General features: G+C 32.6%; 1 protein-coding gene and 1 pseudogene across 12 annotated transcripts in view; both read left to right on the top strand.

Moving 5' to 3' along the window:
* The window catches only part of LOC105476766 (syntaxin binding protein 4), a 197,755-nt gene that overhangs the window by 61,720 nt on the left and 116,572 nt on the right, over nucleotides 1-19,463 (top strand). For 10 of the 12 annotated variants that reach the window (XR_984222.2, XR_984221.2, XR_984220.2 and 7 more), the window contains 4 exons: nucleotides 492-588; nucleotides 3,460-3,551; nucleotides 12,625-12,714; nucleotides 16,509-16,574. Coding sequence is in view for 9 of the 12 variants with exons in the window: in XM_011732940.2 (XP_011731242.2) it covers nucleotides 492-588; nucleotides 3,460-3,551; nucleotides 12,625-12,714; nucleotides 16,509-16,574 (345 nt within the window). In the remaining 3 variants the exon portion in view is untranslated. Of the gene's footprint in view, nucleotides 1-491; nucleotides 589-3,459; nucleotides 3,552-12,624; nucleotides 12,715-13,008; nucleotides 13,061-16,508; nucleotides 16,575-19,463 lie in introns of those variants that run through there. The other 2 variants (XM_071082937.1, XM_011732938.2) reach the window with 2 other exon arrangements.
* Nucleotides 18,044-18,536, top strand: LOC105476765 (small ribosomal subunit protein eS17 pseudogene; annotated as a pseudogene).

Below are 19,463 nucleotides of genomic sequence, written 5' to 3'. Positions count from 1 at the left end.
AAGTAAGTGGCAGAGAAAGCTTTTTAGTTTGCTGTTTGTGTAATCCCCAACAAGCCAAAAATCAGAAGATTTTATGTTGAACCTAATTCCTATCAACTTCAGTTTTGCTCTCAAAGACAAGATATTAACCAAATATAATTCATGTTTTAGAGTGTCACTTGTAAATCTGATGTGGTAGGATTCTTTTGCCATTTTACTTCTGCCAAATCATACAAACTAAGAAATAGTTTGATTTTTGGTTATAGGATAATGTCATAAATTTGGTGTTAGCCAAAGTGCTAGTCTTGGGGAAAAAGTGAGGTAGTAGTAAAATCAGGAAGCTAATATTTTATAGGCACTTAATCCATAGTCAGCCGACTTCCCTAGGGTGTTTAATCCTGGTCAACTCTTTCTGGTATTGATTATATTCCCTGGGTTGTAAAGTTTGTAATGAAAAATTTTATTCTTTGGAGATTTGAAAAATTGCTTTTAATGAGTTCTCTATCTTGCAGGCTCTAAATTATCTTGGTATTCAGCCCACAAAGGAACAACACCAAGCCCTGAGACAGCAAGTACAAGCAGACTCAAAAGGGACAGTGTCTTTTGGAGGTAATATTAGGTTTACTGTGTTGTATTATCACCGAATCATCACTCAAGAGTTATTGTGACACATTTTCATTAAGAGTGTTTGTTCTTTAGAAGGAGAGAAGGAAAAGTAAAACTACATCCATTTCAAGTTTCTTAATCAGTACCCCAAGAACTCAGCTAGAATTACTGAGCTGTCAGGGTCAGCAGAAAGAATTTTATTAGGACCTAAACAGCTCTAAACTATCATCATTCTATCATATTCTTTTTATTTTTAATTTATTGCATAAACATTGCTTTAGTAATAACAAAAGAAACAGTACAAAATATGGAAGTCCTAATTTCACTACTGTGAGGTTCCTTCTAATCCTTTTTCAGCTAATATCATGTAGTAAATATATTTATGATGCTACATAATTACAGTCATCCCTTGCTATGGGAGAGGAATTGTTTCCAAGACGCCTGCATATACCCAAATCCAGCCATACTCAATCTCGTAGACAGCCCTGCAGAACCCACATATAGTAAAAGTTTACCCTCCATATATGTGGCTTCTGCAACCGGCAAATACTGTATTTTTGATGCATTTGGTTGAAAAAACTTGATGTATAAGTGAACTTGTGTAGTTCAAGCCTATGTTGTTCAGGGATCAACTCTATTCTTATTAAAGATACCATAATGTACCACTTAGTTGTTGTACTATAATATTAAGGCTTTCTACTATTGTGAATTTTGATTGTTTCTTAGTAGCTGATATTACAAATCTGTATTTATCATCATTGTGAATGTAGCTGTTTTTCTTTCTTTTCTTAAGCCTAATCCTCACAAATGGTTTAGACTTTTGATATATACTGGTAAATTGTTTTTCAGAGATATTTTGCAATATATTTGTTCTACCACCAGTAATGTTTGAATGTAACACGTTTTATCTTCTTGTCACTATTAAGTATTTAATTTTTTCTTGTATAGTAGATGTAACATTGTATCATTTATAAAGCATCTGTATTGCTAAAAAGAAAATTGACCTTTTGGTTTTTAAGTGATGATAAAAAGATATTTTTCATCCCATCTCCACTTGAAAATCATCCCAAAATAATCATGAAAATAAGAAACAGAAAAACATATACAACTAAAACCACAATATCTAAGGACAGGAAAATGGGTGAGGAAAGTAAACAAATTTGTGAGCAGAGGTAGGTAAAGCCCAAGTGTGTGAAGATAGAGGAAAATCACAATGAGGAACAAGTTGATTTGACCCTAAAATGATTTAGGAATTGAAGACATTAAGTACTTCTGGAGACTGAGTTTTTAGGCAGGATATTGAAACAGAATTGTTGGAAATCTTTATAAGGAGAATTATGCATGCTCTTTTCTGCCCTTTCTTAAGTAGTCCAGCATCTACCACGCTACACCTCCGGGGAAAAAGAAGTATATTCCTTTGAGAAATTAAACCAGAGATCATGGACCCATAGTTGCCAGCAGCAAGGGAGTTTGTGGAGTATATAGTGAGTCATCACTCGTAATATGCATCCAGATTGCTCAGGGAACTTTGCCGCCATGTTTATTACTATAGGCAGAAGACTATAGTATTCTCTCTGAAGAAGTGAACAAAAATGTCAGCTGGCCACCAGATTTCCCTGTAGTGAAAACTGCCAGTTGACAAAGCAAGTTACACACACAAAATTTCCAACCAACTTTTTTAGTGCCCAATTCTTAAATATGAACTCATAGTCAAGAGTCACCAGAGATTTGGAGAAATCCTCCAACATAAAGTATAGAACCCCAAACTATCAGACAAACAGAATAAAGGAACTTAGAAAAAAAGAAATACAGAAGCACAGAAGAGAATTTCAGGTAGGAGGCCAGGAGCAGTGACTCATGCCTGTAATCCCAGCACTTTGGGAGGCCAAGGTGGGTGGGTCACCTGAGGTCAGGAGTTCAAGACCAGCCTGGCCAATATGGTGAAACCCTGTCTCTACTAAAAATACAAAAATCAGCTGGGCATGGTGGTGCATGCCTGTAATCCCAGCTACTCAGGAGGCTGAGGCAGGAGAATCGCTTGAACCTGGGCAGTGGAGGTTGCAATGAGCCACAATCGTGCCACTGCACTCCAGTCTGAGTGACAGAATGAGACTTCATCTCAAAAACAAAACAAAACAAAACAAAAAATTCAGGCAAACTCTCATAACATCTTTAAAAAGATAAGTGAAGGTAATGCAACCATGAAATAAAGTAGAATGTTGTAAAACAGGAACAATCAGAGAACATTTAAAAGAATTCTTGGAAATTAAAAATACAGTAGCCAAAGTGGAAAATATTTGAGGATACATAGATAAGTAAGTTACTCTTCATGTCAGAAGAAGCCTATGAACTGTTCTTTTTCCTATTTAACCTGTCTTAGCCTCAATTTTTTTCATCTGTAAAATGGACAGGATAAGAGGACCTACCTCAGAAGACTGTTGGGAGGATGAAATTGCTAAGCACCATGCCTGGCATACAGCAGCTGTTACATAAACATTAGCTGCTGCTATTAATAATTGCTATCAAACCTCAGGTTCTTCCAGCTAGAAAAGCCATAAATCATAATATTATCATATGTTTCAGAAAAAGTTCTACTTACAATACAAGGGTTGAAAAACTATAGGTCCACGCTATATATTTGCTTTATTATTATCTTAACCGAATTATTAATTTTAGCAAAGTTAACTGAAGTAAGTTCAGACCAATTTGTCTCTTACTTCTTATTTGGACTACATTTACCTATCACTTCAGTCAATACTATTTTAAGATAATTTATGCAGGTTAAATTTGAAACATTAGCAACTTCATACAGAATAAAGTAAGATTTAGAAGGGGTTAAATGCTATGTTCTTACTTAAATGTGTTCCATTTTAGATTTTGTCCAGGTTGCCAGAAACTTGTTTTGCTTGCAGTTGGATGACGTAAATGTTGGTGCACATGAAATTTCCAATATATTAGATTCACAGGTAGAGTATGCCCTATAGAATTGCTTTGACACGTATAAGTCACAAGTCTTGAATGTTATATGTCATATGTGTAGGCTTTTTTCACTTAAAAATAGCAATAATACATGTTTCTTGCATAAATATATAAATACAAATCAATTTAAAATCAAAAGTAAAAGTTCATCCTGATCTTCATTCTCCTCTCTCACCAGCTTCTTGTGCTACTCCCATACCTAAGTTTACCAGTATTGGCAATTTGATATGTGGAAGATACGTGCTGTAACTAGCTAGCTAGACAGACAGATACCATGTGTGCATGTGTCCATTCTAATCTGTTTTATCTCTCTATAATATACACACAGAAAAGCACCTATATAATGTGTGTATATACTATGAAATTTTATAGTCTAAACCATCCTTATTAGCATCAGATCAAGAAACATAAAATTAAATAAATACATTACCAGATGCTCTCCTGCCCCCAGGTTCTGTTTTGATTGCTAGTAACACCCCTGTACCCCTACAAAAAAATTGGGTAACTACTCTTTTACCTTCTAACAATGTAGATTGGTTTTGCTTCTTTTTGTGCTTTACATAAAATGGATTGTGAAGTCTATTTGCTTCAATCATGTGTTCTATAGAAGTTTGACATTTATATTATTGAATATTTTAGTCCTTTTCAATGTGGATTTTTGGTAGTATTATCCTCTTAAGGACCTCCTTCTTAATTTATGTTCTATATAATTTGTATATTTAATTAACTAAAAAATTCATTCTTATTTATGCAAGGCAAACCACTTGTTTTTGTTCCACCATCATTTGTTTAAAAACCCATCTTTTTTTAAACAATTTAAACATTTAACAATTTAAACATTTTAAACAATTTAAACAATTTAAACATTTTTGCCATTGATTTGAAATGCAAACTTTATCATATACTAAATTTCTATCTAGATACACAGATCTGTTTCTATATCTACCATTCGAATGTTTTTTACCTTAAAATTGACTTAGTCTTATGATATAGTTATAACAACTTTTCATTGGTTGATTTTTTTTTGTTTGTTTCCAATGATTAAAATCATTGGATATATAAATATATATATATATTTAAAAGAAACCTGTTATTATACAATTCTTTTAAATGTTACCAGTAGAATCTATATACTACAGTATTTTATACCCATAGCCATCTATTTCAAAGAAAATTCATGCATTATCCTTTTATTCTCAAAACTTTTTCTTTCATTTTCTCTGTTAGCTCTTATTTCTGTTCCGTATAGACCTGGAATCTCATCCTGATAACACATAATTGTATGCTTGGGAAATGATCACCCTGTCATTTTGCTGCAAAAAAAAAACTTTAAATGAATTAAAATGATTTGTTTTATTTTCCTATGTTTATAAGGCTTTACAAATTAAAATTTTCTCCTGTATTGAATTATAATTATATTTATTATTGGTACATAATTAATCAATAAAATTAGAAATATGACATAACTTTTGATCAATTTTTATGAACATAATATTAAAAATATAAATCTATATTTTAATGGGATGAAATAATTATTTTCATGCCAGCTGTATCCCTTATGAAATTACCATATTTACCTGGGAATTTCTGGACTCTATTCTGGTGGTTTCTTGGCTCCATAAGTCTTAATATCTGATAAGATGTTCTCCTATCTTGTTTATCTTATTTACTTACTTTTAATTGACAAATAATACTTTTATATGTTTATTATGTACAACATGATTTAGAATATGTATACATTGTGGAATGGCTCAATTGAGCTAATTAACGTATGCTTTACCTCAAATAATTTATCTTTTTTTATAGTGAGAACACTTAAAATCTACTCTAGCAATTTTCAAAATGCAATACATCGTTATTAACTGTAGTCACCATGTTGTACAATATATCTCTTGAAGTTTTTTCTGCTGTCTTATGGAAATGTTATGTCCTTTGACATCACTCCAAACTGCCTCCCAGACCCCTGCCATTCTTTTAAAATATCGCTTTGGCTAATCTTCAGTCTTATCTTGTCCATATGAGTTCCATGAAAAATCTTGCTCTATTGAATTTATACGTTATTTTGGGAAGAATCAACATCTTTATAAATTTAAGTTTCTGTGAACATGTTATGGCTCTCATGTATTTATATCTGCTTTGATGTCAATGTATTTTACATATTTTTAAATTAATTATATTTTAATAATCTAGTTACCTTACACTTTTTGTTGCCATTAAAATTAATGGTACATTTTAAAAATTTGTTCATTTTAAATTTATTTGGTTATATATAAAATAAAATTAATTTTTATATATTTACCTTATATCTTACAACCTTGTTATACCCATTTTCTTTTTATTTTCCAGGAAGTCTTCAACATTTTTTGTTCTAATGATCCCCTTTCTGAATTGCTAATAGTCTTATTAACTTAGATATTTCTTTATTTTTGTTTCTGTTTTCAGTGATACTTTTAAATAAATAATACAGTCAGTCAAGTTCTTTGAATGCTGCTAGAAACCCTAAATTCAAGCGGGAGAATAGATGTGTTACATGTTTTTAATAACTTTTAGTTCAAGTTTAAAAACAAAAATTGCACATTTATTTCTTGGACATATTTAGAGCTCTACTGTTTTCAGGTGATACCCTTTATTGACAGGAAGTTTGAATACTGTTTATTATTAATTACATAATTTCAAATTCCAGAAACACAGAGTATATAAGTATATGATTAATTTATTGAACAAATAAATCTGACCGCTCATTTAAAAAATGATGCATGTCACTTTTTTTAATGTTTCAAATCACTTTGTTCTCTTTTGTAAGCAGTCTCTTTTGCTGCTAAGCATGTTGCCCATTGCAGTCACCCAAAGATCTGGTTGTTCTATAACCCTCAGGAGAGTACCCAGTTCTCCCAGCATGAAGCACTGATTTATCAGAACTAATTTTGTAGCATTTATTCAAAGAGAACTAAAGCTGTATTCAAGTAGCAGAGTTTTCATTCTGCTGATTCAGGTGTTGTGTATTTATCTACCTAATGTTGATGGCAGGGAGCATCGTTTTTTACTGCCAAACAGTTCTCAGAGCTGCCATGCTCATTTTTTATGTGGAAGGCAAAGATAGTTGGGTAATTTACAATATGCCAATGAAGTGGCAATTCAGAGTATTTTTTGTGAGCAAGCAAATCTTTTTTAGCAGCTGCAAATGGATTGTCATGCTCCAAGTTAGCAATTTATTTCCTCCTTACCAATTAATTTTAGGGCAGATAAGAATGTTTTTATAGTTTGGAAGTTGTTGGGATTAAAAAAAAAAAAAGAATGTGTTAACCTGTGATACTTTGACAGCAAAAGCAAAGTGCTAATGGCAATTGTGCAAGAGTCAATTATTCCAGACATGTCAATAATTCCGATATGTCAATGATTTCCAATTCGTGGCTTCAGATCAAAATGTTGTGTAATAGAATTGTATTAATTTTGTATTGTATTTTTTCACTTGAGTCCATAATAAGAAAATGTACTTTTTCACCATACTTACATATATAACTGAAGCAAAAGCCTGTCAAAGCATTAGTTACCTTTTCTATGTACATTGCATTCTTATTTAATATTCACTTGTATTTCATTAAAACTTTGGTTTCACGTTCACTAATGGGTAATGTAACAGTTCGAAGAAACATTATAAAAATCACGATTACTGTCATGTGGCTCACCATACAAAATTACTGATTGTTTTGCAGTGTAATTCCCTACTTTTTTGAGTTCAAAAGCAGTTTAGTCCCCCATCTGAAGTATGTCAATCAGTCTGTAGTTATAGATGCCAACTGTCTATGAGGGTGGGAAATTCCACTATGGTTACCCCCTCAACCATCTCAGTTTCACAAACAACAGGGCTGGGTCATTCTGTTAGGCATACATGTCTTTCACTCATATGTTTTCTTTTTTTGGCTAATAAAGATGGCTTGTCTTTCTTAATTTATTTTTTAAAACATTGTTACTGAAATCTAATATACACAAAATAAAGTACAAGAATGTGAAGTGTACAATTTGATGAATTTTTATTATGTATCTCAAGTGGAATCACCACTCAAAAGGCTCCCTCAGGCCACCTTCCCAGTCAACCACCACTTTCCCACCTTTACATTGGAACCAATATTTTGACTTATAACAACATAGATTATTTTTGCCTTTTACTGAATTTCATAATAAATAGAATTATAGAATTTGTACTCTTTTGTAACTTGCTGCTTTTGCTCATTATTTTGTCTGACTTATAAAATCTCTTGAGATGCTATCTTTTAAGTAGGAATTGCTGAGTCAGTTTAAAATCAGTCCTACTTTTGTTTGTTTGACAACTTTTGGGTTTGGAAGAATATGACATTTAGAACCAAAAATATAATTATCTTACTGTGAGTCTAATCATCATTGCTACATTACAAAATTCACACAGTGCTACACCTGCTGCTGGCACAAGGTTATATGCAGAAAGGGCAAGGCTGGAGCCCACATTTAGCAGTACTCTAAACTTAGCAATAGCAGAATATAGTCCATCTTAGTATGATTTTACCAGACTAATCAAGTACTGTATCATGAATGGATTATCTTAAAATTATAGACAGAACACTAAATTCCCTAAAATAGATTTTCACAGTTTGGGCTCTTGTTAAGTCAATTTAGTGTTCTGCGACTACCCTTAAACAAGTGAAATAGAACAAAATGGAAAATATCAAACTGAACTGTATATGATAAAACTGAGTAATGTTTCACTTATACTGGATCATAATATGTACATATTTCTCACCATGTATAGCAGTAAATACTTTATAGCCACTTCTCTAACAAAAACACAAAATATATATTGAACAACTGCAGTGTGCATGTTTTATGTTCACATGTTATTAAGATAGATAAAACTTGGCCTACATATTTTAAGGAAAAGTCATGTGCCCAAATAATTATAGTAAGAAAAGCTGCATTGTGTGGCAAGGCCGTAAGAGTAATAAAGCTTAGAACATTCAGAAAAGATTCATAACAGTTGGCATTTGAGTAAATTTTGAGGGATAAGTAGGATTTTATGTACTCAAGAGGTGAGTAGGGAGTGATCAAAGTATTAGCATAAACAGAAAAATTAGAATGTAATGCACACAGAGAGTAGTCTACTTAAAAAAAAAAGATAATTGGGTTCATTCAGGTGACAGAAGTTATGCCTCAAAGGGTAAATGTTAAATTTAGAAGTCTGTACTTCACTCAGTAGTCCGTGAGGAGCCATTAAGGAAAACAGTTGAATGACAAAAGTGATATTTTAGAAAGAGGAATCTTATGTGTGGTTATCTAGGAAGGGAATGAAAGTGGTGGTAGGTAGTCTAGACAGAGGACTATAGAAATAATCCAAATAAAGATAATAAAAAACTAAAGTATAGTGAAGGTGGGGAGAAAAGAAAGGAAAGACATGATAGATCTAGATTACTTACCAAAAACAACAACTGCAACAAATATATCATCAGTAGGACTTGCTGACCCTTTGGACATGAGAACTAAGGAAGAGGAACGAATGGAAAAAAAACAAAAAACAAAAAACAACTCCAAAGTTTTGGCTAGGATAACTAAGAATATGATGGTACAGGTAGCATTAATAGAAGTAGGGAAATAAGGAGAAAGCCTTTTTCAAAGTACAGACGGTGACAGGTTGTGTTTTAGAGAGATTTAAGAAGCTGGCAAGTACAAATAACCAAAGGCCACTGGAAATTAGGAAGTAGACACTGGGAAGGAATTTGGGGATATTTTGGAAAGTGATAGTTGAAGCATAACAGTGAATGTGCTCACTCAGAACTTGTAGGGAAAAAGGAGAAAAGGAACAAACTTTGGGGAACCTCCCAAACCCCCTTTCTCCATTTAAGGAGTAGACATGAAAGTAACTCATTGGGAATAGCCTAAATGTGCAGAAGGCTGGGTGAGATATTAGGATATCACAATCTAAAGATGATAAAATTTCAAGGAAAAAAGCCTTCAATACTGTTATATATAACAAAGAAGAAAGTTGGTTGGGGTAATTTTCTTTGTCACATGGCAGTTTTATTGGTGAAATTGGAAGTAATCATTTTAGAAATATGGGAATGAGAGGAAAGATGTATAAGCCAGATTATAAGAAGTGAAAGGAATGAGCAGAGAAATGGAAGGAGAAAAGAAGATACCCAGAAATTTTTAGGTGAATAGGATAGTAAAGTCACACACACTTTTATAAGGAAAGGAGGTAATTGAATAGGTCTCTAATGGAAGGCCTTATCAATAAAATTAGACTCACACTGAAGTTAACTGTTTTGTAACTGTTTCTGTTTAAAATGAATTGAGATTAGGGAATATGGCCAACAGAATAGCAGTTATCCAGAATTGATACAAGTCAAGTAATTTAAAATATGATGGAGCAGCAACAGTAAAAGGAGAGGTGAAGTCAGACCTAATCAGCACAGTCCAATGACCTATAGTATGTATTTCTTGACATCTCCAGAAGGAGATTCTAGAAAGCAGAGTAGAAATGATTTACAATGTTATTTACCAGCTGTTGCAAAGTTCAGGGGATCCAAGGATCACAAATGATATTGTGAGAACCAGACAGAAAACAGATGTGGAAGGTTAAGGAATATAAATTTCAGTAGTTAGTGATAGATTTTGAAAACAGGCATCTGTCTGGAATTGTTGCTGTTAAATAACAACAATTCATTTGCTGCTTCCTTAGCTGAAGTATATTTGAATGGAACTGTATAAAAGAAGTCATTGAACACAAAGGGGCTTTTCAAAGAATTCACAAGGAACATTCATGGCCAATTCTCTGACTGCAAGTTTTTGCTGCACAGTCCAAAATAGCAGTGGGATCATAAAACATTTTTTTAATTCATAGTTTGTTCTATGACTATTTAGTCTAGGCTTTGCCTCTCGAAATAGTACCATGGATTCTTTTATGCATGATTTACCTCCATGATGTTAAGTTCAAAAGTTTATTATCACATCCCTAAAATCCCAATCTATAATTTCTCTTAATAAATTATTTTAGCTCTGGTATCTAAAATGTTAGACTTTTTTTTTTTTTTTTTTTTTTTTTTTTTAAAGACATGGTCTCACCCTGTCATCAGGCTGGAGTGCAGTGGTGCAATCTCAGCTCACTGCAGCCTTGACCTCCCGCCCACCTCAGTTTCCTGAATAGCTGGAACTACAGGAGTGCCCCGCCATGTCTGGCTAATTTTGTTTACTTTTTGTAGAGACAAGGTCTCATTATGTTGCCCAGGCTGATCTCAACCTCCTGGACTCAAGCAATCCTCCAGCCTCAGCCTCCCAGTGTGCTGGGATTACAGACCTGGGTCACTGCACCCAGCCTTATTTAAACTTTTGAATCCTCCTTATTTCACTTCTTAGAATGAAAAAATGGAATAGGCCATATGAATGCTGAGTAGCAACACTGAGTTTCCCAGATTGTGTTTTGTATACTTTAGTTCCATGAGCTAGTATAAAAATAAATAAATGAAGGCAACAGAGTGATGAGGTTAGGGGTTTGTAGTATGGTGAAATTACTGAGGAAACATGACAAGTTATTATACTTTTTTTTTGGCAATTCAAATGCTCATTGGCATATTAAGGCTGTTGGATGCCATGTAGGAAGTAAGATTAATTTTTTCTAAAGCATTGACAACTACCACCATCACTACCACTCAATTTTGCTTTTACACAAAGCCTGTTAATATCCTTTGGAACACACTCTGGGAAATATTACATTTTAAAATGTGTTCAAAATTATTCTAACAATTAGGAATGAATTCTTATGAGTGTGTGTATTGAGTACTTCTGAGAGAGCAGAGTAACAGAACCATGAAGAATGTAGATCATATAAATTATTGGCAATGTCCATAGATACCCAAAAGCTAATGTGACAGACCAGAAAGAACCAGTGATGTTCAGGGAAATAAATTCTCCCCAAATAGGAAGAATAACTCCTACTTTTGTTATTCTAGAGTTTGGAAAGCAAATATGAGTTTATTACATCTATTCCACCATGTTTTTTGTTGAATCTTTAGTAAAAATCAGAGACTATATTTGTGGGACTCTTGGAATGGCCATTTGTTAGCTGTGAAACCTTAGGCAAGTTATTAACATTTCTGAGCTTGTTTCTTCATCTGTAAAATGGAGACAAGGTGATTGATATTGAATATATACAGTCCTTAGTAATACATCTGCACATACAAGTTTCCAGTAAGTGATTGATATTAATTATTTTTATTATTTTTTTTCTACTCCACATTTGCTTCACCTATCTAAAGGGCCCTGCTTTAAGCCCATGCTTACATAACAACCACTTTCTCCACTTAATCCTTTAAATTCTATTTTCTTTAGTTGTTATAGCTTCCACATAGGAGATGGCTGTAAACTTGGATTTTTATCTCTGATTAGACTGTCATTGTTTTTTACATTATAATTGATGGTCAAAGACATCATGCTAGATATAAGAGAATTGGTCATCTCTGCTATTTTTTGTTGTTGTTATTCACTTGTGCATAAATTATTAATATTATCTTCAATCTACAATTTCTGTGTAGGAATCTTTTTAAGCCACTTGTCTGTTGCATTACATTTCACTTAGTTAAAACCAGATACATAATTGATAAATATACTTTACTAGGCTCATGTAAACCATCTGATTTATAATGTACAGCATTTTGTTAGCCTTAGATACCATGCTATTAGAATGAATATATTTAGGGAATAGTTTATGTTGGTAATTCCTGAAGTCTTTTTGACATTATAAACACAGTCTTCGAATTTGGAATTTTAAGGAAAATTATATTGTTAAAATAATGATAAAGGTGACAACAAAATCAAAATTCTATTATAAGTAACAATAATGTAAAGTTAAGCCTAAATGAGTGAAATTGCTTTAATACTTTAATATTCCCTTTTATCTAATCAAATGACTCCAACGTAAGAAACTGAATTTTGTTATTAGAATACAAAAGCCTAAGACTAGTCAAAAAGGATTTTTATGTTACCTCTCATAATTAGCATCTAATGCACAACTTTTCTCTTATATTTTAATGTTGACAGCTTCTTCCTTGTGATTCTTTAGAAGCAGATGAAATGGAAAGGCTCAAGCGTGAAAGAGATGATGCCTTTAAAGAAGTAAATACACTTAAGGTAACCTCTAATTTAGTTTCCTCATGTTTTCTTCAGAAAAAAAAGAAAAAGAAAAATATCCTATTTTGGATTCTGAAGTATTGGGGCTTAACTTTATTTTTAATGGAAAAATATTAATATCAAATAGTAAAAATCAGATTCTTTATTCAGTTAGCCTTTAGAGAATTAATTTTGTGGTCTACATATTTATATTTCACATTATCTGTACAACATTTAGTGTGAACAATGGTTTTTGCTCATGTCTTCTGTTCAGGTTCTTTCTTACCCTTTTTATTCTCTCTCATTGGTGGCCAGGGCAGAATTAGATGAAGAGCCAATAAAGCAAGTCATGGCAGTTTTGGATCCTGTGAGTTCTTTGGGAAATACATTTTTTTTCATGTGCAGGGCTATTCTTAAGGGACATCATGTTTTGCTAACGTAACTTGGAATTAAGACAATATTATATAAGAGAGGAAAAAACACACATATCCCAAATATACTGTAACATTTTACTTCTATTTTTTTTGTTTGTTTGGTTTTTTGATTCTTGTTTTTGTTTTGTGTTTTTGAGACAGGGTCTCACTCTGTCACCCAGGCTGGAGTGCAATGCTACAATCACATCTCACTGTAGCCTCAACCTCCTGGGTTCAAGCGATTCTCCCACCTCAACCTTTCAAGTAGCTGGGACAACATGTCCAAGCCACCATGCTCAGCTAATTTTTTTTTTTTTTAAATTTTTATTTTGTAGAGATGGTGTCTCACTGTTTTGTTCAGACTGGTCTCAAACACCTGGGCTCAAATGACCCACCTGCCTCGGCCTCTCAAAGTACTGGGATTACAGGTGTGAGCCACCATGTCTAGCCTTGATTGTCTTTATATGGTTTCATTCTGTTTTTAGAGGAATATTACATTTAAATTATATCCTAATTTTTACAGAAAGCTATATTTTCCAAATCTTCAGGAAAAGCAACATAACCACTTGATTTACCATTAATTTACCATAGGAACATATTTTTTAAATTATTTTATTAAATAAGGTATAGTATATTGACAATTATTTAATTTTTATTAAACAGAAAATCTTTACACCAAAAAGAAAGAAAATTTTTTTTGCTATCTTAGTTTTTATAATTCCAACCTCTAGAGGAAGCCATTGTTGCAAATATATTATTTATCTTTTCATAGATTTTTCTCTACACAGAACATTATATTTTTTAAAAATAGGCAGGGCATGATGGCTCACACCTGTAATCGCAGTACTTTGGGAGGCTGAGTCAGGAGGATTACTTGAGCTCAGGAGTTTAATATCAGCCTGGGTAACATAGCAGGACCCCGTATCTACTATTTAAAACAGAAAAACAAAAATAAATAAATAAATATATGTATATGTGGGGACAGGGAGTATGTGAGAAATTTCTGTACTTTCCTCTCAATTTTGCTATGAATCCAAAACTGCTTCAAAAAATAATAAAGCCTTAAGAAAATTTTTTCCAGTATGTGTGTATTTTCACTTCTATGTAAGTCACTTCATCCATCCACACTTTTTTTTATAACTTGCCGTCTTTTTTTTTTCTCTCTCTCTCTTTTTATAAGAATTATATCTCAGCCAGCTTTTCAGGTTAATATACACAGATATACCAAATTCTTCTCGATAACTCTCCTATAAATTAAATGGTTATTTAGCCAGTTCCCTATTGATAGACATTAGACTATTTCCAGTTTTTAAAAATAATTTCATCTTCAGCAGCTTTGTAGATGTATCTATGGGCATTTGTACAGTATATACACAGAATAAATGTCTGAAAATATAATTGCTTTATTAAAAATTATAGACATTTAAAATTTTGCATATGTTACCATATTCCCTTTGAAAAGGTTTTGCCAATTCACATTCCTTCCTAAAGTATATGAGGATTTCACTACTCTAATAGTATTTTATATATTTATTTTCTTACCTTTGAAACCACTATCATTCCACATTTTTTAGTTTAACAATTGTTTTGCTGGAAAATAAAAATTTAGTTTTAAAAATACATTGACAATGGTTTCCTTATATTCTCTTAGAAAACTTCCCCAATGTTGGTTACCTTAATAAGATAACTTTTTATGTATTCTCTTATCTCTGCCTAAATCATTAGACTTGTGGTTTATCAGAATTTTCAGAGGCTCTCAGATCTTTTTCATTTCCTTATAGTTTATCATTGTTAAATTTAATGATATGATATATTTGTTTTTATTTTAATATCAATAGTAATTATTAGAATGTTAATTTGAAAGTGTCTATGCCATATTAATTTAACATTTAAATAAGACTTTCCTGAGGAGTCATTCAATAAATTAGGATTTACCTTTAAAGTTCATGAAATGTAATTGAATATACCCTAATATGACAAAACCTAAACTCCCAGATAAGCTGGCAACCAGCTAGCTCAGTTGGTTAGAATATGGTGCAAAAATTCCAGAAAAAGCAAATTTTACATGTTATAATTACTTTTACCTCAAAACCTATCTATTAGCTGGCCAGTTAAAGAAGCCATGTAAAGTAGTGTACAAAGCAATAAATATTTTGTTAAAGGTAATATTTTTGTTTTCAGTATTTTTACTTGTATTATACATTCATATAAAAGCAGAGGTTGTTAAATGAAGTTCATAAAGCATTTAGATGGTGTCTCATCACTTTCCATTATCCTGTGACATCTCTATTCTTCATGTCTAATATGAGTACAAATAAAAATGAAACCAAGATAATTTTATGTCAGTAGCTAATTTTTATTTTGCAAGAATAATTTTTAAAAGTGTCGTGGGCTTTATTTAAGGAAGCCTTTCTGCAGAATTCACATTGCTACTGCTTTGCAAAGGTGAATGGAAAATAGATATATTTTCCATTTACAGATACAAAGAAAACTAGGGCACCAAGAGTGAAGGTGACTTGCCAGAACATAAAATCACAGGAGCCAGCAGTCTCTTGGCTCCTGTGGCATATTCATTAGATTGCTATATTACATTCATTTTCATATACCTTCATTTCACCTCTTAGACAAGAATAAGCTGAAATATACCAGAAAGGATATTGCCTCTTATAAACATTGCAATATTGTCATGAATCTTTACCACTCAATTTAATGTTCAAGCAATTCCTCTATTCAGGTTTGTATTTAATGGCTCTTAAATTACTCTTAGTATTTCTGATTTGACCAATAAAATGTGGATTTATTTAAGATATAATTAATAAAATTGGACATTGTAGGGTATATACTTCACTTAATTTCAAATCCAAAGGTATTTTATTTGTATGCATAATGTTAATCTTAATAACTATTATTTTACATTTTGGTTACATTAGTCATATCTGTCTTTTCATGGATAATCTTCCAAGAATAAGCTAAAATTAAATTAGGAAATTAAGAGATGAGCCAGTCTCCATTCATATGCCCTCTTTAGTATGGTCGAAGACCTTTAATTCTAATTTGTAATAATAATGCTCTTCAATTTGGTATCTCTTTGGCAATGATAGCTTAACCAAAATCCAGTTAATATTTACACATTTGTACTCTTAACTGGCTTCCGTTTGAGCTTACATTTTGAGATTGTGCAAAATTAAGGTAATAAAAAGTGTATTTACATCACAATTTACTGTAAATAACTAATTACTTTTAAGTGCCCCATGTAAAGCTGGAAAAATGACTACAAGCAACATTTTCAGATTGTAGCAGTTTGATATTTGGGGAATATAAGCTTTGAAACAAGGAACTAGTAAGTCATACTTGTTGATAGTTTCATAACAAGTTGTTAATTTGGTGGTTTTTTAAATATAGGAAAAATTGTTGGAATCAGATAAGCAAAGGAAACAATTGACAGAAGAGCTCCAGAATGTGAAGCAAGTAAGTATATGTATTGTGTATATGTGTGCTCATGTGTCACGTGTGTGTGTGTGTGTGTGTGTGTGTGTGTGAACATATGAGGTATAATTATAAAGCAGTGGTTCTTTATAATATCGCAGAGCTTCCTGATACGTATTATATAATACAAAATAGCATAGATCTTAAAAGCAATCACTTTTGGAGGCTTTACCTATGCTAAAGTCTTGCTGCTATTGCTCAAAACAATGTTAAAATCTCTTTGAAATTGCTTTGAAAGAAAGATATCCATAGACCAAGATAACCAATCTCCTTACTTTTCCATTATGTTTTCTTTTCTTTCATTTCCCCTTTTTTCTTTCTCTGTTTTCTTTTGTTACTCATACTTCATTTTACTAAAGAACAAAAAAGCCATCAAGGCAGAGCATTTTTTACATTTATTTGTTAATAAAAAGTAAATATTTATTTTCACTTTGCATTATTCTTCAAAGAATTTGAGGTAGCTTACTATAAAACAAATATATGACATTATCATAAAATGAAAACCCAAATGACAAATAAAATATAAATAAGAGAACTTTGTTAGAGATCAACAGTGGTCACCTGATTTTGAATCTCCCTCACACAGTCCCCCTAGAAAACATAAAATCAACAAAGAAAGCAAATAGAACCATGCAGGACCCATATTTTGAATATGACTATGTGACATAAAACACCGCAGCCTTTAAAGTATGTATAAATAAAGTAAGAAAAAGAATAATTCCAACAAAACTCCTGCAGCTTGCCTGTACTGAAACCTGGATTACAGAGAACAGAGGAGGCAAGGCTTGAAAAATTCTGAAATAAAGAATAGAGAGAAACCATGAATGAGATGAAGAACAAAGAAAATCAACCCCAGAAAGAGAAAATGTAACAATAAGTGCCAAAATACTGGACATAGATCAGGACTTGGTGATTCTTAGCACTAGCTACAAAAAAGAGACTTCAAGGTATGAATGCCATCAGAAGTGGCAGCCTTGAAGAATCATTGTTTCTGAGGAAGAACCAGATAAATAGAGAATGGATAGAATTCCTTGGAGACTAGGCAATGATGGGAAAGAAGGAAATAAGAAGGGAAAATTAAGGATCTTATAGAAATGAAAGCGGAACACAACTTACTAATCCACCCACCCTACCCTGTGACCATCAAAACAAGATCCATTAAATAAACTGCACAGAAGAGAGTGCTCTTGAACTAAGAACTTTTTCTGTGAAATAAAAAAGAATAGAACAAAAATTCTATCTCCATCATTATAAAATAACTGGAAAAATCAGATTGATATCAATGAAAGTTTTCCTCCTGATGAAAACTTTCCAAAACAATTTAACCAAAAAGCTTAAGAAAACTGTAATGTCACACTCCATACTCAAGGGAATATCCTCAAATAAGCATTTCAGGCTAAGAAAAACACATCTCAAGTCAGAAGCTTAAAAAATAATAATAGCCTCTTTACCAAGGACCCGCCAACATGGGCCGCCTTCGCACCAAAACTGTGAAGAAGGCGGCCCAGGTCATCATAGAGAAGTACTACACGCGCCTGGGCAACGACTTCCACACGAACAAGCGCGTGTGCGAGGAGATCGCCATTATCCCCAGCAAGAAGCTCCGCAACAAGATAGCAGGCTATGTCACCCATCTGATGAAGCGGATTCAGAGAGGCCCTGTAAGAGGTATCTCCATCAAGCTGCAGGAGGAGGAGAGAGAAAGGAGAGACAATTACGTTCCCGAGGTCTCAGCCCTGGATCAGGAGATAATTGAAGTAGATCCTGACACTAAGGAAATGCTGAAGCTTTTGGACTTCGGCAGTCTGTCCAACCTGCAGGTCACTCAGCCTACAGTTGGGATGAATTTCAAAACGCCTCGGGGACCTGTTTGAATTTTTTCTGCAGTGCTATATTATTTTCAATAAATCTGGGACAACAACAACAACAATAATAATAATAACAATAATAGATATTGATACCCCCCCCCCAAAAAAAATCAGGAAAAACTGAAATGAGAGTTGATAAAACTTAGGAAAGAAGGAAGAGACAAAATCCTATCAGAAATGAAAACTAAATTACAAGTTGCCCTAGGAAGAATATAATCAAGTGAAAAGGCAATGAAAAAACAAGAAAAGTAACTAGGAAAGTGAAAGTATAATCAAGAAGTAAAAGAGTTTCTTAAAGAAATCAATCAAAATAACTGAACAGCACTAATACTTAGAACTATAATCCAAGAAAACTTTCTAAAGTTAAAATAAGACCTGAATCTAATATAGGTACTGGGGAAATCTGACCTGGAAAGATTACTCTACAATATATTCTAGTAAAATTATTAGACTTTAGAGGAAAATAAATGCACAATGCCTCCAAGTAAAAAGATTAAGTAACTTACGAAGGCAATAGAATTAGACCAGTATCAGGTTTCTCAAAACAACATGCAAAGTAAGGCAATAGTGGAACAACATTTTCAACATTAAAGGAAAGAAAGAAAGTATACAAAAATGTTGTATACAGCCAACCTGACTTTTAAAATATCAAGGCCATAGCAAACAGTTTGGGATATACAAGCACTAAGGGAATACTACACACATGTGGTATTCCTGAAGACCTTCAGATAGGATGAGTTTTATCCAACTAAAAAATGCCTGAAATAACATTGAAAAATGTTTCCAAATGCTTCATATATTTTATTGTACAGGTGAGACTAAAATGAGTCAGTGCATGGATGAAAAAACTAACATGTCAACATTAAATGTGTTAACAAAAGTCAAAAGATGTAAATTTTTTGATGGGAGGATAAGAAAGAAAAAAGAGGAATACAGAATACCTCGTTTTCTTATATAAGCAAAGGGTAGTAGTCAACAAATATTTAAAAGTGATATCACATAA

The sequence above is a fragment of the Macaca nemestrina genome, chromosome 17, assembly GCF_043159975.1.
Source record: "Macaca nemestrina isolate mMacNem1 chromosome 17, mMacNem.hap1, whole genome shotgun sequence".
NCBI lineage: Eukaryota > Metazoa > Chordata > Mammalia > Primates > Cercopithecidae > Macaca > Macaca nemestrina.
Note: the sequence above shows the minus strand (reverse complement) of the source record. Positions and strands in the feature narration are given on the sequence as shown.